The sequence below is a fragment of the Talaromyces stipitatus genome, genomic scaffold (genome assembly GCF_000003125.1).
Source record: "Talaromyces stipitatus ATCC 10500 scf_1105507295555 genomic scaffold, whole genome shotgun sequence".
NCBI classification, from domain to species: Eukaryota; Fungi; Ascomycota; class Eurotiomycetes; order Eurotiales; family Trichocomaceae; genus Talaromyces; species Talaromyces stipitatus.
Window position 1 is genome coordinate 851,333 of NW_002990116.1, and position 20,941 is coordinate 872,273.

At 47.0% G+C, this 20,941-nt stretch overlaps 9 protein-coding genes across 9 annotated transcripts, besides 4 other annotated features; 5 read left to right on the top strand and 4 right to left on the bottom strand.

Moving 5' to 3' along the window:
• Positions 1-103: 103 nt before the first annotated feature.
• On the bottom strand, positions 104-2,261 carry TSTA_114220 (dynein family protein; the record flags this gene model as incomplete). Its single annotated transcript, XM_002481556.1, has 6 exons — positions 1,826-2,261; positions 1,599-1,760; positions 1,163-1,539; positions 1,016-1,109; positions 318-964; positions 104-265 (listed from the first exon to the last, which is right to left on the bottom strand). The coding sequence occupies exons 1-6, from the start codon at positions 1,986-1,988 to the stop codon at positions 104-106; spliced, it is 1,605 nt and encodes a 534-aa protein (XP_002481601.1). The 5' UTR covers positions 1,989-2,261.
• A 161-nt stretch (positions 2,262-2,422) lies between these two features.
• On the top strand, positions 2,423-3,403 carry TSTA_114230 (uncharacterized protein; the record flags this gene model as incomplete). Its single annotated transcript, XM_002481557.1, has 2 exons — positions 2,423-2,529; positions 2,602-3,403. The coding sequence occupies exons 1-2, from the start codon at positions 2,474-2,476 to the stop codon at positions 3,401-3,403; spliced, it is 858 nt and encodes a 285-aa protein (XP_002481602.1). The 5' UTR covers positions 2,423-2,473.
• Positions 3,221-3,249: a microsatellite.
• TSTA_114240 (phosphatidylinositol 3,5-bisphosphate-binding protein, putative) lies at positions 3,318-5,106 on the bottom strand. The gene is made up of 5 exons (XM_002481558.1): positions 4,983-5,106; positions 4,876-4,914; positions 4,707-4,804; positions 4,295-4,651; positions 3,318-4,243 (listed from the first exon to the last, which is right to left on the bottom strand). The coding sequence occupies exons 1-5, from the start codon at positions 5,089-5,091 to the stop codon at positions 3,713-3,715; spliced, it is 1,134 nt and encodes a 377-aa protein (XP_002481603.1). The 5' UTR covers positions 5,092-5,106; the 3' UTR covers positions 3,318-3,712.
• A 168-nt stretch (positions 5,107-5,274) lies between these two features.
• Positions 5,275-5,334: a microsatellite.
• A 403-nt stretch (positions 5,335-5,737) lies between these two features.
• On the top strand, positions 5,738-7,873 carry TSTA_114250 (septin AspA, putative). The gene is made up of 6 exons (XM_002481559.1): positions 5,738-5,901; positions 6,003-6,072; positions 6,163-6,279; positions 6,342-6,429; positions 6,494-7,099; positions 7,164-7,873. The coding sequence occupies exons 1-6, from the start codon at positions 5,878-5,880 to the stop codon at positions 7,414-7,416; spliced, it is 1,158 nt and encodes a 385-aa protein (XP_002481604.1). The 5' UTR covers positions 5,738-5,877; the 3' UTR covers positions 7,417-7,873.
• A 341-nt stretch (positions 7,874-8,214) lies between these two features.
• TSTA_114260 (Rho guanyl nucleotide exchange factor (Rom2), putative) lies at positions 8,215-12,146 on the bottom strand (the record flags this gene model as incomplete). Its single annotated transcript, XM_002481560.1, has 4 exons — positions 8,215-8,407; positions 8,476-8,907; positions 8,962-9,392; positions 9,449-12,146. 4 exons carry the CDS (start codon positions 12,144-12,146, stop codon positions 8,327-8,329), a joined length of 3,642 nt encoding a protein of 1,213 aa, XP_002481605.1. The 3' UTR covers positions 8,215-8,326.
• A 716-nt stretch (positions 12,147-12,862) lies between these two features.
• Positions 12,863-14,257, top strand: TSTA_114270 (vacuolar ATPase proteolipid subunit c, putative). The gene is made up of 8 exons (XM_002481561.1): positions 12,863-13,116; positions 13,170-13,187; positions 13,243-13,255; positions 13,321-13,403; positions 13,460-13,572; positions 13,645-13,729; positions 13,786-13,871; positions 13,923-14,257. Exons 1-8 carry the CDS (start codon positions 13,069-13,071, stop codon positions 13,963-13,965), a joined length of 489 nt encoding a protein of 162 aa, XP_002481606.1. The 5' UTR covers positions 12,863-13,068; the 3' UTR covers positions 13,966-14,257.
• An 84-nt stretch (positions 14,258-14,341) lies between these two features.
• Positions 14,342-16,042, top strand: TSTA_114280 (cAMP-dependent protein kinase catalytic subunit, putative; the record flags this gene model as incomplete). Its single annotated transcript, XM_002481562.1, has 4 exons — positions 14,342-14,909; positions 14,987-15,076; positions 15,133-15,257; positions 15,320-16,042. Exons 1-4 carry the CDS (start codon positions 14,663-14,665, stop codon positions 16,040-16,042), a joined length of 1,185 nt encoding a protein of 394 aa, XP_002481607.1. The 5' UTR covers positions 14,342-14,662.
• A 17-nt stretch (positions 16,043-16,059) lies between these two features.
• Positions 16,060-16,080: a sequence feature (AT_rich).
• A 641-nt stretch (positions 16,081-16,721) lies between these two features.
• Positions 16,722-17,896, bottom strand: TSTA_114290 (alpha-1,6-mannosyltransferase subunit (Och1), putative; the record flags this gene model as incomplete). Its single annotated transcript, XM_002481563.1, has 2 exons — positions 16,722-16,756; positions 16,816-17,896. 2 exons carry the CDS (start codon positions 17,894-17,896, stop codon positions 16,722-16,724), a joined length of 1,116 nt encoding a protein of 371 aa, XP_002481608.1.
• Positions 17,897-18,971: 1,075 nt separating this feature from the next.
• On the top strand, positions 18,972-20,702 carry TSTA_114300 (homoserine O-acetyltransferase; the record flags this gene model as incomplete). Its single annotated transcript, XM_002481564.1, has 2 exons — positions 18,972-18,992; positions 19,086-20,702. 2 exons carry the CDS (start codon positions 18,972-18,974, stop codon positions 20,559-20,561), a joined length of 1,497 nt encoding a protein of 498 aa, XP_002481609.1. The 3' UTR covers positions 20,562-20,702.
• Positions 20,602-20,622: a microsatellite.
• Positions 20,703-20,941: the final 239 nt, after the last annotated feature.

Sequence of the window (20,941 nt, forward strand, 5' to 3'; positions counted from 1 at the left end):
CTCACCCAAAGTGAAAGAGAAACTAAAATGAAAGAACACCAGATGTCTCTCTAGAATCGATTTCCAAGGTATTCACACAAAAAATAGACGAGAAAAAATAAGTTTATTGATTAGAGTTAGGTGCTGGACTGCTGCGCGGACTGCCGCCGGGCTTTTTGACAAGTCCTGCGAAGAAGCTGGCGAGTGCTTGGTTCTGTGCTTTCTCATCGGTTGGCCCGGTAGATGGGATGGCTTCTCTCTTCGGTGTACGGTTGGCCTCTCGTTCCTGTGAAATCAAGTCAGCAATGGAAATTCGAAGCTTGTTTGGCATATCTTACCTTCAATTTCCTCAACATGTCGTCAGCATCAACTTGGATACCTCCCATATTGAATTGTACAGGCCCGATATGTTCATTAACATGCCCAGATTCGTCAAAATGAGGAGACATTTCAAGAGCCTTTGGTACTTTCTTGGCTTCCCGGTCCTTTTCGTCTTCGGCCTTGAGTTGGTCCAGTTTAGTGAGTTGCTGGTTTAAGAATTTCTGCATATCCTCCGTCTCTATTTCGATCTTGTTCCTGTTCGCATTGACACCGCTTCCCGGAGCGGCGGAATCTTGTTTAGGATCCTTGATAGTTTGCTCGTAGATGGCGACGGCGCTTGAGCCATCTTCTCCAATGGGAGATGTAGGTACGCCTGTCGTCTCGACGTCCTCGTCTTGTCTCGCACCATTAAGCAAATGCCGTGATGACTCTTGAATTTCGATAGACCATGCATCGCCGACTCCCTCAATATCAAACCCCTCTCGGATAATACGAATCTTGCCCCAAGAATCCCAGTTGGCCGGTACAAGGACCTTGTCCCGATCTATGACGTTGTGTTTGAGGGATTGTCTTCTTAATAACGAATGTATACCCAAGGTCGAATGGATCAAACTTTGTAAAGAGTTTGCGAGGAATGGTGTGGTGTAGATGAGTGAGGCACCGTCTATGCATAGCATTAGCAAGTTGTTGACAAATATTTGTAAGTAGTACTCACGTTTCAGCAGAATAGTTCGCATAAATTGAAGAATAAAGTCAAACTCTTCTTCTCGCCAGCCATTTTCCTTTTCCAATTGTTCTATTTTATTTGCCTAGGCAAGTGTTAGCTGAATCTTCATGTGCACAAAGAGACGACTCCGCTAACCCCTTGACAGACAACGCATAGAGGAACTCCAAGTCCCTCATCCCATTCACCTGGTCCTAAAGGTATCGTTACCGGCCCTCCAGAATTCGTGACACTCGTTGCCGAGTTGGGATCCAATCCTCTCTTTTTATCCTTCCATTCCATCATGACCTCCTCCATAACTATTTTGGTCGAATCTTCCAACGATATCATTACTGATCTTAAGAGTCGGATCCATTCGCGTAGTTGCCGAACCCAGGTCCAAGGAGAAGACCAGTCAAGGAGTATTACAATTAGCGTTTCTGGAACGGACTGAGGTGTTAAGAGAGGCCGTAAAAGAGGTGCAAAGGAGGGAGATGGGTCGGAAAGGAGGTATATCGAGACTCGTGCAAGGATATCTTGTAAAATTGTCAATCAGATTCCACATCACACCTCATCGGCGACATCGGAGACAAACCTTCGTGATCCGCATCGAGGACATCTTGATATGTGTACCCCAAAGCAAATTCATTCGCAAGAGGGGCGACTTTTCCCTTTCTCCTCTCGTTTGGTAGCGACGGGTCTGAAGGATCCGAGGAGAATGTATCCAAAAACTCTCTTTGACTTTCTGGTGTGCCTCCTACAGGTAACAATTAACATTTTGCTGGACACACACAAATATTGCTCCATCCGGCCACAACATACCTAACACAATCATATTCTTCTCTGGTAGTCGTTTACCACTAGCCACACTGTCTAACATAGAAGACCAGATATTCTTCTTGTTGCCATCTTTACTCGACGGCCGGCTTCCCGGGCCGCCAGAGTTCTGAGTCCCAGTAGACATACGCGACCCGATACCAACCATTTCGTAGACAATCAGACCATATCCGGCTGGACTGGTAAGTTATATAAAACCCACGGTTGACACTGATCAAAATGCCGTATGGATATCCAATCGTTGTGTCACTTTTCGCTCCGCAAACTAAAACGGTTCCGCGTTCAGGGGACGTCGCTCGAGGCGATGGGAGATGGCGACAAGTGGACGAAAAGTATGATCGATAAACACGAGAAAAGTCGAAAGTAATGTTTAAATCAGTTGGGCCAGAAGTTATTCGCAGAAAATGATATGACACCGAATGAGCAAGGGAGGAAAACCAGTTGAGATGAACAGAAGATGCGCTTCGAGTAAACAATGATGCCTCATAGATTAGTCCCGAGCGGGTGGGCCAGCCACGCGCTCTGTGACTGGCTGAGCCCGCCATCATTTTCTCGTCAAGCTCTTTCCAAGCTTTACTTTCTGAGATCCTCCAACGGTATTTGATCCCTACAGTATTTGCTGTGTGTGCTGCGATGAATTCCATACGTCAAATACAAGCGCTGAACAAGCGTGAGCTTGAAAATGCCGTGTAAGTTATCCAAGCCATGTTTATTAAACGTCCGTTAAGAACACACTGCTTACGCCATCGATTTCTACATAGACCACCCGAAGCATCCTGGCATGCCGACTATCGTGATACAGCATACATCTACATAGGTGGCCTACCGTTTGACCTGTCCGAAGGCGATATTGTTACGATTTTCTCCCAGTATGGCGAACCGGTCCACGTCAACCTCGTACGCGACAAAGATACAGGCAAGAGCAAAGGTTTCGCCTTTCTCAAATACGAAGATCAGCGAAGCACCGATCTTGCGGTAGACAATTTGGGCGGTGCGACGGTAATGGGGCGTGTTCTCCGAGTTGACCATACGCGATACAAGAGGAAAGATGGAGAGGAAGAGGAAGATAATGTAGCGACAATCATGGGTTCAACTACCGGACATAGAGATGAAGACACAGATACTGAACGAAGAGATCGGAAGAGCTGGCGGAAAGGAGGAGACACTGACGAAAATGACGTGGAAGAGCCGTCGCGGCCAATGCTCAAGGAAGAAATAGAATTGGTGGAGTTGATGCGAGACCATGATGACGAAGATCCTATGAAGGAATATCTAATTCAAGAGAAGAAGGAGGAAGTTGCAAGAGCTCTTGAGAACTTGAAATCGAGGGAGAAGAAATCATCTAGTCGACGAAAAGATAGCCGCGAACGCTCGCATAAACATCGCCATCATCATCATCATCATCATCACCGCCGCAGGCGAAGTGATGAACGGTCCCGTGAGAGATCGCACAGGGAACTAGACGACGGCAGTCGCAGAGAACGACACCGTCGCGAACGATCAGAGTCTCCTCACCGAAGACAAGAAAGGTCTAGGGAACGGTCTAGACGGGAACGAGATTAAAAGCATAGCATATTGAACAATCTTGTTACATATCTACAATTATAAGATCGACAAAGTTATGCACATTTCGACACTCCAAAGGTTCACACATCGCGAGAGCAATTCCGGTGGTGGACTGGAAAAGCAAATTTCTTAAATCGCATTGCATGGGCGTCGGTGGGTCCTTCAATGACCAGATTTGGTTGTCCTGATGTGAACGATAAGGGCTGGCATTATGTACTCGTTGAACAGCTGGGAGTTCAGGTGGTCGATAATGCTTGGGTGTGTGCCAACAGTTCGGGTTAAATTCTGTTACCGGCTGAGATCATTTCATCCTCCTCCCAGGTAGCGCTTCCAGCCTTCCCTGACGCAGAAACGTTTGCCGTCTTCACCTTCACGAATGACAAATTTCTCCCACCGACCTTCTCTACCAGCGCCAATTATCAAAATGGTTTGGTCGTCTGTCCAGCCAAGAACGCCTTTGGATGGCCGTCCGACAGATGTGCCTAGAGGAGGAATATAAGGTGTACTGCCGGGAAAGTCATCGCCAATTTCGAAATGGGCACTTGCGAACGAGTATATATCTGAGAACACCCTGGGAAGCAAAGGAATCTTGCCCAGAATACCCCATTTCTGGTTCACCCCGTCCTCGGAGTATGAGGACGGAGATTGGCTGCGTCGCGATAGCGTTCGAGGATGAGGGAGATCGAAGATATGTAGCGTTGACTTATCTGACGTGACTGCTAAATACGTGTTTGACGGGGAAACGGCAAGGGAGAAGATCATGGCATGATCAACGCCTCGTCGTAATTCGGCGATCTTTGCGCAATTTCTGGTAGAAAATACCCGTATCAAAGTGCCCTTATCCTTTAGTCAGATCTGATTAATCAATATGAATTTCATGGACATTACCGCTTCACTTGCTGTAGCTAACACCTCCCCATCTGGACTAAGCACGATGGCTCTGAGACTGGTACTGTGCGCCGGAATGATACTGACATTTCCCGTCTCCAGCTCCACCAGTTGAACTTGTCCTGGAGACCTGCCGGGGAAGGCTAAGAGCTTCTTGCCCAGACATATCAACCCTAAGGGGTTATCTGTGGTCTCAAATATTGAGAGCTTTTCTGGTGGTGTGGAGAAGGCGAAGACATGGACACTGTTAAGAAGGGCAACTACGATGCGCGATTTGGATAAACGTACTCGGAGGACGGAGGTGCGGAATTCGAGCGTGATCACGGATTTTTGTTTTACGTCATCCCAAATAACCATCTGCCGAAGTTCAGCATGAAGCGAACATAGAACGCTCGAAGGATGTGTTGCATACTTTGTTCTGCGGTAGTTTCGGTTGTTTGCCTCCGCCAACGATGGCAAGGTAGTTGGACTGCCCTAGCATTTCTGCGACGCCGATACCTGCATTGAAATCTTGAGACGAGCACCGTTTAGCGCTTTTCTTCTATGTTTTAGATCAAGCATGAGACAGTTTGGTTGCGCACCTCGAGATACTTTGAGTTCACATGGATCGGAGTTGAAGACTGGGAGACGATCATATCCATAAGCTCCTGTTTGTTTACCTCATGCGGGGAGTTGCGACGCAGCGTACCACAGAAACCTGTATCTAGTCCGACCGAGAAGCAGCTACTGTCGCTGTTGAAAGCTGCCGACAGGGAGACCGGCCCTGCCGAGTCATCGATAACCTGGCGTGTATTCATGTTGCAGCATCGTATGCAGAACGTGATTGTATATAGTTGTTGGAAGTCACTCGGTTCGGTGGACCATGCGGAGATAGATATGGATTACGTAATGGTCCGTAACCTAGTTAGGTTAGTTAAACCCTAGTAAGCTTGTTTCGTGGAGGTGGAATCCATATCAGCACAATTGATGTGAGGATGTTCGTAGAAGTAGTAGTAATAATAATAGTAGTAATAGTAGTAGTAGTAGTAGTAGTAGTAGTAATTGGCAGAGATATGGCAAGATCTGGAAGTATTTTAAGGAAAAGTCGAAGCACTAGATGATCGTTCAATTGGCAGTAGGATTTGGAATTGGGTCAATGTATATGCGCGCCGAAGATACAATACAATGATAGCCACGTAGAATGGCTGGGAACAGTTGCACAAGAGAAGCCCGTAAAGCAAAGATATCATATCATCATCAAGAATCTGTCTAAGAAATGCAAGAAATGTAAGACATGGGAGAGACCACGTGACCGGCGGTGAGTGGGCCGTGGGAAAAGGGGAAAGAGGCAGAGCAGCAAAGCAAGCAGCCGCGACCAGTAACAGCACCAGCCAATCAGGGCCGCCCACTAGACAGCTTTCCCCCTAAACCGAACTGTGTCTGTTGTCGCTCTCCCTTCCTGCCCCATTCAGGAGACTCAAGACAACCATCTTCTCTTTCACCTTCGTCTACCCCCCGACCACCACCTCCAATCTCTTCATTTACCGGTCGCTGTCAGCATATCTCTACATTCCCCGTCGCTTGGGCAGTCCAGATAATCGGCCATGATGTCTTCGCCTTTGAACGCGGTATGTTCTGTCTCATTTGACTTTGTTCGCTACGATACCACACCCAATCCGCACGAGCCAGTACCCTTTAGATACTGACATTTATTGTTTCTACTGCATAGATTCGTCGCAAGAAAAATGTCAAGAAGGGGATTCAATTCTGCCTGATGGTCTGCGGTGCGAGTGGAACGGGTGAGTTTATTTGTGGATAACTGGTCTATCAAAGCATGGCCATCAATTCGATACCTGGACCCATCTTCTAACAATTGAATTTTACTGCAGGTCGTACTACATTCGTCAACACTCTCTGCGGGAAGAAGGTTCTCGAGCACAAGGATGCAGATGATGCTGCCAACGCACACATTGAGGAGGGGGTTCGAATCAAGCCAGTGACTGTCGGTAGGTGAAATCCGGAGCCTTTGTTTTGCGGACCAGCGCATGAAACTTACTATCGCAATTAGAACTGGAACTCGATGAGGAAGGAACTCGTATCTCGTTGACAATTGTCGACACTCCCGGATTCGGCGACCAAATCGACAATGAGGCCAGGTACGGATCACCTGCATCCTGTATCATTGAATCGGGCAAGTTGCGATTGCTAACGATCAAACAGCTTCTCCGAAATTGTTGGCTACCTCGAGCGCCAATATGATGATATTCTTGCCATGGAGTCACGGATTAAGCGTAACCCCCGATTCAGGGACAACCGAGTCCACGTCCTCCTCTACTTTATCACCCCTACCGGCCACGGTCTCCGAGAACTTGATATCGAATTGATGAAACGCCTTTCTCCACGTGTGAACGTCATCCCCGTCATCGGCAAGGCAGACTCTCTCACCCCAGCAGAGCTCGCAGAGTCTAAGAAATTGGTTATGGAAGATATTGAGCATTACCGTATCCCTGTCTACAACTTCCCATACGATATTGAGGAGGACGACGAGGACACCGTCGAAGAGAACGCAGAGTTGCGTGGTCTCATGCCATTCGCCATCGTTGGCTCTGAAGAGGTCCTTGAAATTGGCGGCAAGAAAGTACGAGCCAGGCAGTACCCATGGGGTATCGTCGAGGTCGAAAACCCCCGTCACTCAGACTTCCTCGCCATTCGAAGCGCACTTCTACACAGTCATCTTGCAGATCTCAAAGAGATTACCCACGACTTCCTCTACGAAAACTACCGTACTGAGAAGCTTAGTAAGAGTGTTGATGGCGGTGCTGGATCGTAAGTCATACTACACACACCCACAGCCATCGGAATTCTCAACTAACGAAAAATGTACATATAGAAACGAAGATTCTTCCATGAACCCAGAAGACCTTGTATCCCAATCGGTGCGTCTCAAGGAAGAACAGCTCCGTCGTGAGGAGGAGAAACTCCGTGAAATCGAACTCAGGGTACAACGCGAAATCAACGAGAAACGCCAGGAACTCTTGGCCCGTGAGAGCCAGCTCCGAGAGATCGAGGCTCGTATGCAACGAGAGGCCAGTGCTCATTTGGCTGCAACTGAAGAAACCAATGGAGAAGCTGGGGAGGCTTAATTATAGTGATTATGTACACGAACTCATGTGCCGGGGTCATGTACACCTGAGTAGGTCTATGTTGGTGTTGGTCCTGGCGATGTGAAACCCTCTAATCTATGATATGGGAGATTGGCGGCCTGGCCGTCCTCGACGTTTCCCTTCTTACGTGTCTTGCTTATTACACCTCGGAGATCTTTTGACTGCGTTTTTCTCGGTGTTTACTACCTCGGATTGGAAATACACCGCTTTATTAATGGTCTTGAATTACCTCCTGCGGAAATAAAAGAAGATCTTTCCTGTTGATATCTTAGTCAACAACCCATTCCTTTCTTTTTCTTCTCTCCTTTTCACCTTCCCCTCTGGTTTGAGCTTTGCAGCACCAAAAGATTCCCAGTCACCTGTGACCTTCATTTTCTGGATTTTAATACTTTGTTTCCTTATTTAGGTATTTCAATAATTGTATTTTGTTATGTTGAATTACTTATGTAACTCTGTTCTGAATGCGGAACAACATAGAAAACAAACATATCTCTTCATGCAGAGTGAATCTTCAAAATCGCCACAGCCAGAGTCGGCTGGAACGCAGTTATATCGCTCATGTCAATCAGTCCCGTCTACTTTATCCGTCTCTCCACCGCCTTCTCGCAAATCTTCGAGCAGCATGAGTTCCATCTCACACCATTGGTAGTTACGCGATGTCACCTCATACTCCAGCTGGCCAAAATTTTGAAAGGTAGAATCTGGCACGAAGTCGATCTGCACGTCTTTCCCAGCTTGATCCGTCCAGTCTTAACACGTCTCTACAAGGTGTCTGCCCTCACAAGTATAAACGGGTACAGAGTGCTCGAGGCATCGGATATACTGATTTGCCCAATGATTTTGATACAATATGAAACCATTTTCTGTCATCTTATTCACATGTTTCGCTTCATTTTACTGTGGCCTTGCTCCAAAAATCCAAACTAGCCACCACATCCTCGCCTTCCTCGTCCTCGTAAGCATACAGAATCTGATGCCAAGTCAGCAAGTTTACTTCAAAGTAATACAACGTAGACGAGAGCAAAAGTAATGGCTCACCTCTCGTGTCGATGAATGTAACATTCGAATATTCTTCCCGGTCATAATATGAATAAGCTCACTCGTCTCGATATGTCGAATCTCGATAAAATTCGGTTCAAATGCTAAAATGTATGGATATGATAAGGCAAAGGCATTCGGTGTGCCTTCCCAAGAAATTAACCAATCTGGTCGTGCTCGCCATCCATTCCGATTCACAAAGAACGAGAAATCACTATAGTTCAGAAGGAATTCTCCATTCATTCGCTCAACGTGAATGGGTTTGACGTTTTCTTTTCGCGCCACGAAATCCAAGGAAGTATCCGCTTGGTCGAGAAGTGACTGGCTTTCTGTGGTTTCGAGACTGACTACCTCAAAGCCTCTGGCACAGCCAACACACAAAGTTTTTCGTAAGAAATGTACAGAAGAAGACTCCGCTGGGATATAGTATTCCTAGTCAATATCAGTTAGTTGGCAACCTGAGAAAAAAAAATCATATGAACTTACTTTGAATGGTTTCAACGCTTCTTGTCCTCCCCTGAACATCTTACCCAATGCCGGTTTTCGGCCTCCCCTTGCTAAGTTCTCCATAGGCTCAAAGACTTTAATGGTAGTCGATAGCGCAGAGGTCTTGACAGAGCACACCAGATGTCGTCCTAGTCCGATACCAACTTTGAAGAAATTGGCGTGTCCCTGAATCTTCTTTGGCCGCCGCGCAAGAGGATTTTGACCTTCGTTGACATCTAAAGCTTCCATCGGATATGAGCTAAGAGTCTTATTGGCAAGGACCAAAACTAATTGATATTCTTCTAGCGTATCAATCTGCGTGACTGCAGTGGCGTCTAATATGCGTCTTGGCTTCGCATTCTTGTCTTTGGGCCATCTCTCAGCTAGATAGATACCATCATCGGTACCAATAACGAGTTTCCTTCCACCGTCTAGAAGAAGAAATCAATAAGAATACTTCGCTAAAACAAGAACTGTAATAACTTACCTATCGGCACCAAGCAATTGACCCTATTAGCTGTTGTGAAGAAGTTTTCACAGAGGATAGTCTTGGAGTAGAAGTTGCTATTGCGCTCCCGTAGCTTCCTCTGCTGTTCTTCAACCATTTCAATGAACTTCTTCCTCTGCGTTGGCGATGTGGCATATAAAGTCAAATCATAACCGCCCTTTCCAAGATGTCTGAAGGTAATTGGCAGTCCTTCTTTCGGTATGGGAGCGTTGTTGGGAATGACTTTTCCAGGAATGAGACTGGATGATGATCTTTTTGCTAGGCCAAGCCTAGGAATGACCTCGTCCATTTGCGCAATAACCAACAATTCCAGAGGAATTGGCTTCTTGTATACTCGATATTCTTCGCGCTTGTTGATCAATTTGATCCGCACAAGCAGTACGGCATGGTCGAAGAGATATGCAGTAACTTCAGAACTGTCAGTTGGCCCTTTCTTGAATCCCATTTTTGTAAGCATTTGTCGATTTTCTTCGGTGAGTTTCAGATCGACATAATCTCCTGGGTTGAATTTCAAGGCTGCATTGAGCTGAACCAAGTTGAAGTGATTCTCCGCTTTGCCACTCTCAGTATTGACTCTGGAAAGAAAGTCTTTGATCAACCCGATTGCTTTGGGGATGTCCTGTTTGTCTGGGTTATCGTCGGCGGTATTCTTGGCCACTTGCTCAAGGAGTAGAGGGTATCGAGCAAGACGAGTCGTAGGTTTCGTGAGGTAGCCATTTAACTCTAACTTGCGCGACTCTTTCAAGCGTTCGGTTTCTTCGACAAAACGAGCGAATGCAGGATTTGAAGCTTTTTCTTTTTCAAATTCATACTTTCCGTAGAGCTGATTGGCACCGTATTTAATGAATGGATCAAAACGAGGGACGTGCTGCAAAAAGATATCACCAACGGTATGGACAACATGGTTTTCTTTTTGTCTAGCGTTGAGTGCTTCGCAAAGAGCAGAATTGACTTTCAGCACCTCCAGGCAGTTTCCGAACACCGTCCGGATAAACTTTTCTCGTCGATGCTCGGGAATTGGAGATAAGCTAGTATTACCTGCTGAACGAAGTGGCCGCATCCAAAAGTCTCGAAGATACTCCAAGTCTTTGACGAAATCTCTTTCCGTATACATGATCTCAAAAATGATTTCCTGTCGCTTCTTCTCCCGATCTTCAAGCGTGTCGGAAACTTCCTTGGGAACCATGTTGATCCAAAGCTTCTGGTTGTCATTATCATCATCGGCGTGAAGACTACTTTTGGAAGACGAATGTCGTAAACCAGGCTGAGGTTTGAGATTGAGGCGAGCTTGTTGTTCAAGTCGTCTAGGACAAGCAATCGAATAACAAAGGTTATCCCGTGTACAAGTTGGAGAATAGCATTCTGTGAGTAGTGTGAACACTCCATTCACGTCCGAGGTGGGTGAATCTTCAGTCACTGTTTCCTTGAATTGATAAATCTCAACAGCAGAGTCTCGGAGACGGTGATCGTATGTCACATCATGGAAGAACTTCTGTGCATCCAGTGCACGACCAAGCAGCAATGCAAGATTGCGATCTGGTGTTCTAATAATGTGAGCGATCAGATCCACTGCTTTTGATCCCGAAAATGCATTCTGGTATGAAAGCCCGTTCTTCTGGTATTCCCCCAGAGGCATCCTTTCGCGGAAAACATCGGCGACACGTGAGAGTAGAGCGGGATAAACCAATGGCTTTAATTTGCGAGGTGGTGCAACTGCTGTTGTATTTGTGGACTGAGTGGTTTGCTTCTGCATGGGTTGACTTTGGAGGCTCATTGTCCGATCGGAAATGAGAGTAGAAGCCATCGACATAGTTCTTACGGTCATAGACGCGTCGCTCGGACGGCGTAGATGATGATAGTTACCGTCACTTTGTCCTTGTTGTTCTGGGAAAGCTTGACCTTGGGCCTGTGTTTGCGTTTGCGATTGTACTTGTGGTCCAGCAGGAAGCAGTTGAGATGGTATATGATCGGGTCCAGAAGGTGGCCTTGACGGTCTTGTAGGTACAGGCCGGCCGTAGGCTGTTTGGGCGTGATCACGAGAAGATGAGTATGAGCTGAGAGACATTGTCCGGGGATCCTCATGTTTCTCAGGTACGGGACGTCCCTGCGGTGTTCTCGCAATAGAATTATAGTGATTGTCGCGAGTTACCGGAGGCTGTGAATATGTTTGCTGGGGAGGAGGCCTCATTGGAAGATTAGCCATTGACCGAGTGCGGTCTGGATACGAATTTAAAGCTGGAGAAAAACCTGGACGACCCTGTGGAATAGGAAAATTTGGATTGGGATAATGAGGATTCGGTCCAGAGCCTACACGGACAGGTCCAGGATATGGGGAGCCCCGTGGGAATGGTCGAGGATAATTCTGGTGAGGTTGCTGTGCGACATTTCCATTGGGGATTTGCTGGCTCCCATAGCCATTGGACAGATGCCGCATACCTGCTCCTGGATGTGGTGGTCCTCTTTGCTGCATATGCATCGAGGGCGGGGGAATATGAGAGGTCATCGTACGCGATCGCTCATTCGGGAAGGGAGCGGTTTGTGAAGTCATCGTCTGAGATCGGCCGGCGGCATGTGCTGGTGAACCAAAAATATCAGAAAAGGCAGCATCGCGCGTCGGATTCGGCGCCTGCCCGTATGTATTTGGCCGATAATTTCGGTCGTGTCCCAAGTCCGCCATGGTAAGCGAATAGATGGCTGTAGGAAAACAACTAAATGATAAGGTCAGTTGGTTCTGTTCGCAAGGTGCAATGATTGATGCGAACTTGCAATGAACGGGTAAAACTGACTTGAGTGTGCTGTTAATGGAAATATCACATACAGGGCCTTGATAAGGTCACAGATGGACGAGGAAAGAGACGATGGTGTCTTCCCCAAATAGACTGGGACTCTTCTTTGAGACAGCTGACCACGCGTGACTTCGCTTCATATACGACACTCGATTTCCGGTGTGTTGTAATTAGCTATCTCTGTGGAAAGTGAGTAGCGAGTGCTAAGATCGGCTTGATTAGAACCGATGAGGGTGCAAGGAGCCTTGGGCGCAACCATAGAACAGGGCCCCTGCAGTCATACCCTCCGCATCCTTTTTTCCCACTAGAATAGGAGGCTCAATGGAGACGCCTCGCGCACAAGTCCCACCGCAGTCGAGGCGGAAGATGCCGTGAAGAAGGGTTGGTATAGAAGGATGGGAAGCGTGGTGTCGATAAAGAGAGAGTGGTCGTGATGAAGCAAGCAAGCAAGCCACGGAGGGTATGGTGATTGTGTTGTGAGTCTGTCGCTTTGGTCAAGGCCGAGCCGGAGACGCCGCCCATGTACGGGGCGCCACAGAGGACAACTTAGCAACCTCTGCCAAGTCTCTTAGCTCAACATGGAGAGCTTGTCGGCCTCACTTCCAACACATTACTTACATCTTACCTGTCTCACATCTTTCAACCTGGAACCCTTATCGCACATTCTCCTCACGCCTAGGGTTTAGGATAGCCACCGTCGCCCGTGGTCAGTTGGCTCCTTAAGGGCAGCCGGTGCTGTGTATCAACACGCTCACAGATTCCGAACCTACCTCTACTGAGTGTTAGCGAGTTACGTGCAATACTATAGCCAAAATGACGGACAGTGAATATTCGCCTAAATTTGCGCCGTTCTTCTCCTTTGTACGTACTTTCTCAATCTCGGCTGAATGGCGTCATACTAATCAGAGCAACAGGCAGGAGTAGCAGCCGCAGTAAGTCCTGCGAGATATCGTCACATTTTATGACAAGACACTAACCTACTCGAAGATGATCTTCGGGTGTACGTTGATAAACCTACAAAGCTTCCTTTCTCAGTTTAGAATGATATCCGCTCACAAATGGCAGCAATCGGCGCGGCATATGGAACCGCAAAATCAGGCATTGGTATTGCGGGTGTGGGACAATATAGACCAGATCTGATCATGAGGGTATTTTTTTTTCAGTCCTTTGCGCTTTTGTGGCTACTTGAACTAACTGGAAAAAGTCGTTGATCCCCGTCGTCATGTCCGGTATTATTGCGGTCTACGGTCTGGTCGTCGCAGTGCTTATAGCAAACGCAATGAACCCTCCCCCGGGCCAGAACACGAGTCTATACACGTACGTTCGAGTTTCGTCGTCGTTAAATGAAGGCAAAGATGTATGTCGTCGATATTAACCTGCATATTACAGAAGCTTTATGCATCTTGCGTCGGGCCTTTCAGTCGGCCTGGCCGGAATAGCGGCAGGGTATACCATTGGGGTTGTGGGAGATGCTGTAAGCATGACTTTGAGTGTTTGAACTTGAGTACATTACTAATTATCTATCCATAGGGTGTCCGCTCGTACATGCAACAATCACGTGTCTACGTTGGAATGATTTTGATCTTGATTTTCGGAGAGGTGTTGGGACTTTACGGGTATGTCTGTCCTTAGATATACAGAGAGGATCACGACTAATACAAGTGCAGTTTGATTGTCGGCTTGATTCTCAACTCGCGCAGCGGTGGCTAGACGGGCAGCGTAAACTCATTTAACTTCTCGGAGGAAAGCTTAAGACAGCGAGCATGCTGGTATAGCGAATTAAAGTCATGGTTAAAATCCAGACGTCTCGTTGATGTCTTGATAGCTCATTTTTTTAGGCGTTAGGAGATGCGAGGCTTTTTATTCACTGACAGGACCACCGCGCATGAGCAATCTGTTTCCTGAAGGCCACTTCATGCATCTCAATTGCAGTTGTACTGCACCATCTTAGATATATATATGTGCTACCATTTTATTACCCTTGAATATGACTTATTGCTTGTATATGTATGGACTATGGAGACAGAAAAGACACGTGAAAAAGCCCCGCTAAGATAACGTCAGAGTAAGAACTGTCGAAAGCTGCGGGGACCAAAGCGCGGAACCACTCAAATCGGGCCGTGGACGTCCAGAACTTTGGGAAGTCACAAATTCTTCTACAATCGCGGATTCTCCTGGCTGAACAAAATCAAACAAGAATTCAATCGCAAACCCCCAGTATCATATATAAAACCGTTGCTACGGCGAAGAATTACGAATCGGTTTCAGCTACATGTCCTTGATCTAGTCTCATCTCGGAGACCGTCTTCATTTCTCGCGGTACCAGACGCTTGTATCACCCTTTTGACGCCAACGTTTGCGACACATATCAGACTCAGAGGCTGAGAAATGACCGTTTGTCAACAGTATGGCCACAGAAACAGTCGAACCCACGATACATGAACATGAGCCGGCAAGAAACCCAATAGTCGTACCCAAAGTGCATCCAGCAGCAAAGTCGGAAGATTTCACTACGTCGTCTTCTGCGCCGAGTACAGAATCTACCACAAGGCACAATATAAGCTCCGAAGAGGACTTTTCTGCATCTGACTTGGGCCAACCGAGCCGGAACTTCCAGGTAGACGATTTTGAGCTTATAAAGACCCTAGGAACAGGTATGTCAATGCCATTGAAACTGGGTAGAAGGATATAAATGTGGCTTTTTGGAAACTAATTTATGCAATGTGATCAGGAACCTTTGCGCGTGTCTGGCTTACGCGCGTGAAGAATGATCCTAGGAAGGACAATGTCTACGCATTGAAAGTTCTCCGTAAAGCAGACGGTACGTTGAGCTGATTACGTTTTCGGATTGAACTCTACTAAATACGTTATCGGCAGTGATCAAGCTCAAACAAGTTGAACATGTCCGCAATGAGCGAAGAGTTTTAGGTGCTGTAGCTGGATATCCCTTCATTACAACCTTGATCACTACATTTTCGGACGATCAGTCTTTATACATGCTGGTACGCTTAGACACGTGTTGCTATTTTCTTTTCCAGCCAAATTTCGATCTGACTCTATCAAGTTGGATTATTGTCCCGGCGGCGAAATATTCACCTACTTACGACGCGCGCGGACTTTTAGCGACGCAACAGCCAAGTTCTATGCTGCAGAAATCACATTAACAATAGAGTATCTACACGACGTTCAGGGCGTTGCGTATCGGGACCTCAAACCCGAAAATATTTTGATTGATACCGACGGACACATCAAACTAGTCGACTTTGGATTCGCAAAACAAGTGGGTAACCGTGAAACCTATACCCTCTGCGGGACACCGGATTATCTGGCGCCAGAAGTGATTCATAACAGCGGCCATGGTCTTGCAGTTGACTGGTGGGCGTTGGGGATCCTGATATATGAGTTTCTGGTCGGACAACCACCTTTCTGGGACCAGAATGTCATGCGATTATACGAACAGATTGTCGAAGGCCGCCTTCGCTTTCCACATAACATGAACCTCGCAGCGAGGGATATCGTCTCGCAACTCTGCAAGACAGATGTAACGCAACGCCTGGGTTATATCCAGGGAGGCTCTAAAAGAGTCAAAGCCCATCCTTGGTTCGACAATATCAACTGGGATGACCTTTACAATCGGCGGGTCAAGGGACCTATTATTCCACGTTTGGAACATGCGGCTGATGCAACGAATTTTGAGGAATATCCTCCTCCTCCGGATTCGGACCAGTTGGAGCCGTATACAACTGATATGAGAGAAAAGTATGAGCCTCTTTTTAATGATTTTTGATGCATACTTTCATGAAGATATATATATATATTTATTTTCCTATGTTGGGAAGGCAAAAGTGTACATTTGATACAGTCTGTTCTATTTCAATGTTCTGTCAATATTTGTGCTCTCATTACATATCATCAACTATACCCAGAAGAATGACTGGACATATTATGAACCTTGTCTGATAATTTACATCTGATGTACTTTCTTTTCTTTTATTTATACCATTTTAATACTACTTCTTCTGTGTTAAACCGTTGTGAAATCTACAGCTGCACAAAGGGGTACTATATTTGTAATCCAGTTCGAATGAAACATTGAATTATATGGCACTAATAGATATCAACCGTTTGAATCTTTACACGATTTCTATATAAACATCTCGAATATCGTAGTCTTCCTGAACACATCTAGTAAACAAACCCCGTGCTCCTCGCTCGCGAGCCGTAAAATTATAAGAATATCCAAAAGGTAGACAGTGAAAAACCCCCCCTCCCCCCAAAACAACCAACCAAAAAAAAAAAAAAAAAAACGCCGTGCTAATGCGCTGCCGATGTTGTATTTTTAGCAGAATGGGGAGAAAGGATACGATATCGTGTTTCTATTATGGTATCAGAGGCAGGTGTAGGGCCATGTTGATCCATCGTTTGCATATATAGATGGAGATGCCAGAGGTATATAGTGTAGTCGATTAAGAAATACGCTCGCTTTCAGGCTTCCATGATCCTAGATAAACTGCATTAGCACAGCTCAAGCATTGTGTGTGTATACTGGGGGATAGACACCTTCGAATAGGTGGCTAACAAAAGCCAGAGGATCTTCTGGCCCTTGAGCACCCATTTGACCCACGCCCGGACTGAAACTGGTAATCGGCAGAACTGCGACATCACCAACCTTCTTCTGTCTGGTCAAGCCGGTGAAGTCTTCGTAAGTCACGTTGCGAGTTCCCTCACTCAGGAAATAATCAGGGTTGTTGAAGTAGCGGAATACGGCATCAGTCCATACGGCAGGACCAGTAAACTCCACAATCGACTTGTCCATCTTAGACTTAGTCAGGACACCTTTTCGTTTCATTCGTAGAGTATCCTCGACAATAGTCGCCACTACGTCACGGAGGACAGGATGGCCCGGTTTGGCTTGAATTGTCCATTGACAAAATTGTATTCTTCGTGAATACCACTCATGCCAGTCCGGGCGGTCTGGGTCAGCTTCGATACCAATCACAAGGCCGACTGACGACGGATCCATATCATCCGGAAGCCAGTCAATGGCCGGCTTCAGCGCTTCCGTATCAATATCAGAGTATATACCGCCTCGTGCCAACAGAATCAAATATCGGAAAAGATCCGCCTTCAAGACGGGTGCCGGTAGTGAATTATACGCCTCCACCACTTCAGGAACGGATCCATATAGATATTGAACGAGGTGATCAGCCGCCTCATCCGATATTACTTCGTGAACGAATTCCGGATTTCGCTCGGTCCATGATGCTTCTAGCGGGCGAAGATGGTCGGGGAACCAATTGGAGTTGACAGAGTCCTTCCACGTCTGCCATATATATGCCGGGAACTTGCTGTCGAGATCATAGGGGTATTGATATCGAAGCTTTTCGAGAAGTGTCGGATATGCCGTTTCGCCGACAGGGAGTTGCGATTGTCCGGTCCCCGCGCGACCCCTTGCCTGAGGTGGAATGCGCAGCGGCTTCTGGCCCTGCGAGAAGCCGTCTCGGTAGGCTGCATCGGAGGTTGAGAAGGGCCGGAATAAGAAGATAATGCCGACTAGCAGCGCAAAAGCTATGATAGCACGTCGAATGGGGGCCATGGTTGGATTCTTCGCCGGATATTGCCTTGATTCGATTTCTTTCATGGTTCACGTCAAAGCCCGTAGTCGAGTAGCGACAGACTCACTGACTGGCGCGCGCTGGTCAATTCAGTCACGGTATCAGATCGAGGTCGCAATTATGGCGCTTTGTCGACGTTGAAGAGTCGAAGTGGCGTGCTCCGGTAAATTATTCAGAATGGCCTGAGTACCAAAAACATCATGGCGATATGCTGCTTGGCTTCCAAACTAAATATACGAATCTAGAGGAGGCGGAGCGATTTAATAATGATGGGATCTGTGTGAAAGTCAGAACCGATGTAGGGACTTTGAATTTCCGGGCCCAAAGAGTTCGGGCGAGTTAACGGCGGATCTCACGGATCGGGCGTAGCGTCTTATCTTACGAACCTACACAACTTGACAGCTTATCTACCTCTATATGTCTCTCTACAGCAGTCGTATACTCGAATACCTCAACGTTACATTTCTCCTGCTCAAGCGCCGACCGTGCGACATGACATGGAAAATAAGTAGAATTAACCAAAAAAAATTCATGAATTCTTTTTTCTCAAGAGTCATTCATGCAAACCTCAAGCAACTCTTGTGGCGTCCAACAAAACAACCCTTAGACGCCACAACTACTTCCAGATGAAGACGAATCTCAGATGTGTGATACGTAGTAGTAGTCGTCAGCGAGCCGCGTCATCCACGCTGAGGAGAGCCGCCCCATTAACATACTGGCGTCAAAGCCACAACGGACGTATATACTAGCCTCGCCAGTATTGTAGAATTGATTCAATGCATAACTGTCTGATATGACTTGAATCGCAGTTGCATTTTCTAAGAACAATCGTGGCTCTGGATCATAACTAGTGCTGTCGTTGCTGCCTGAGGCATTAAATTACATAATCATTGAATTCGGGCATGATTAACCAATCACAGCGCCGATACATGACGTGCTTTTGGAGAAGCTGCGATGCGCGGGGAGCTTTGCGGAGGTCGAAATTTGCGATTACTAAAAATTTGAAGCCATGTCGTTCTTGATTCACTTCAATCTGCATCTGGGTCTTCCGGACTGTCGTTTCTTGTCATCGGATTTACCGTACATCGACAGCTTCCAATGATGACCTCTCTACGAGGCGCCGTGCGTACGGCTTCCTCGTCGTCCTTGTGGACCACGAAACATGCACACCATACCGATGCTTTTTTCCAGATCAGAAACCGATATAGAGTACAGACATCGCCATCGCTAACACCATGGCCCACCGCTGATTACAGGTCACGTCGCTGGACCCAGTCTGTCGCAGTGCGCGAACAACAATTTGATTCCTCGAATCCTGCCATGTCGTTTCCCTGTCTTGATGCTCAAGAAGCCAAGTCCGCGTCACTATCTACACGGTCAATGAGTTCTGGTCCAGAACCATCCTACACGACCGGACAGCATGAGAACTTCCACTGCAAAACCCCGCTACTTCTCGACTGGGGCGGTGTGCTCCCCGAATTTGACGTTGCTTACGAGACTTGGGGTACCCTGAATGCCGATAAGAGCAATGCGATTCTCCTACATACAGGCCTCTCCGCCTCAAGTCATGCGCATAGCACACCGACGAACCCTAAGAATGGCTGGTGGGAAAAGTTCATTGGTCCCGGGGCTCCTCTCGATACGAACAAATATTATATTATCTGCACAAACGTAATCGGTGGTTGCTATGGAAGCACAGGCCCTTCATCCATTGACCCATCTGACTCGAAGCGATATGCGACACGTTTCCCTATTTTGACGATCGAGGACATGGTTCGGGCGCAATTCAGACTTCTCGACTCACTAGGCATCCAGAAACTGCATGCATCCGTTGGCTCCAGCATGGGCGGAATGTTAAGTTTAGCATCTGGTGTTCTCTTCCCCGAAAGGATGGGAAGATTGGTTAGTATCAGTGGCTGTGCGCGCAGTCACCCATACAGCATCGCCATGCGACATACCCAACGACAGGTCCTTATGATGGACCCCAATTGGCAACGCGGCTTCTATTACGACTCGATTCCTCCTCATCACGGTATGAAACTTGCCCGAGAGATTGCCACCGTTACATATCGTAGTGGTCCTGAATGGGAAAACCGATTTGGCAGAAAGAGAGCGGATCCCAGCAAGCAGCCAGCTCTCTGTCCGGACTTCCTGATCGAAACCTATTTGGACCACGCAGGAGAGAAATTCTGTCTCGAGTACGATGCCAATAGCTTGCTATACGTGTCCAAGGCTATGGATCTTTTTGATCTGGGCTACGCTCATCAAGTTGCGACCCGAGCACGAAGGGTACAAAATCAAAAGAGGATGGTACTGGGCAGTATGGAACGGAACGGTGCTTCCTGCAGCTTGGCATTGCCTGATAAGCCTTATGAGGAGCAACCTGCCACTTTATCGTCTTTGACACCGATGAACGAACCGGCAACCGACGACTCGGCTGATGGACCTCCACAAGATCTCATTCGTGGCATGTCCCCGCTGAAAGACCACCCAGTACTTGTCATGGGCGTTGCAAGTGATATTTTATTCCCAGCATGGCAACAGCGAGAGATTGCGGAAACACTAAGAGCTGCCGGAAATCAGAATGTGGAGCATGTCGAATTAGGTGAGGATATCTCACTTTTCGGCCATGATACGTTCCTGCTAGATCTCGAGAATATTGGAGGTCGAGTTGGGAAGTTTTTGGGATGAGCGTCATCTTATCCTAGTGTATATTTATCATGGAGCATTCTAGCATAGCATAGCATAGCATTGCGGGCGTTTCTTTTCTTAATTTCGTCACATTCGACACATAGATAGGCGTTTTCGGACTGAATATACCTAATTACATACAACGCCATCGTACCTTTTAAAGAAACCTTGGAATACTTTGGAAACAGAAATAATGGATATAACATTTAAGTAAAAATATATAACCCTCAGATTAGCTCTCTGGTTACCACTGGCTTCCATGCACGATGTACAAGTGCCGGATACCTCAACTTTGGCTTTTGGATACTGACGTGTCATCACCGGGTTGTATGTATGTATACAAAGCAAAAAAGAAAGGGACAAAATGAAATGTGTGATGA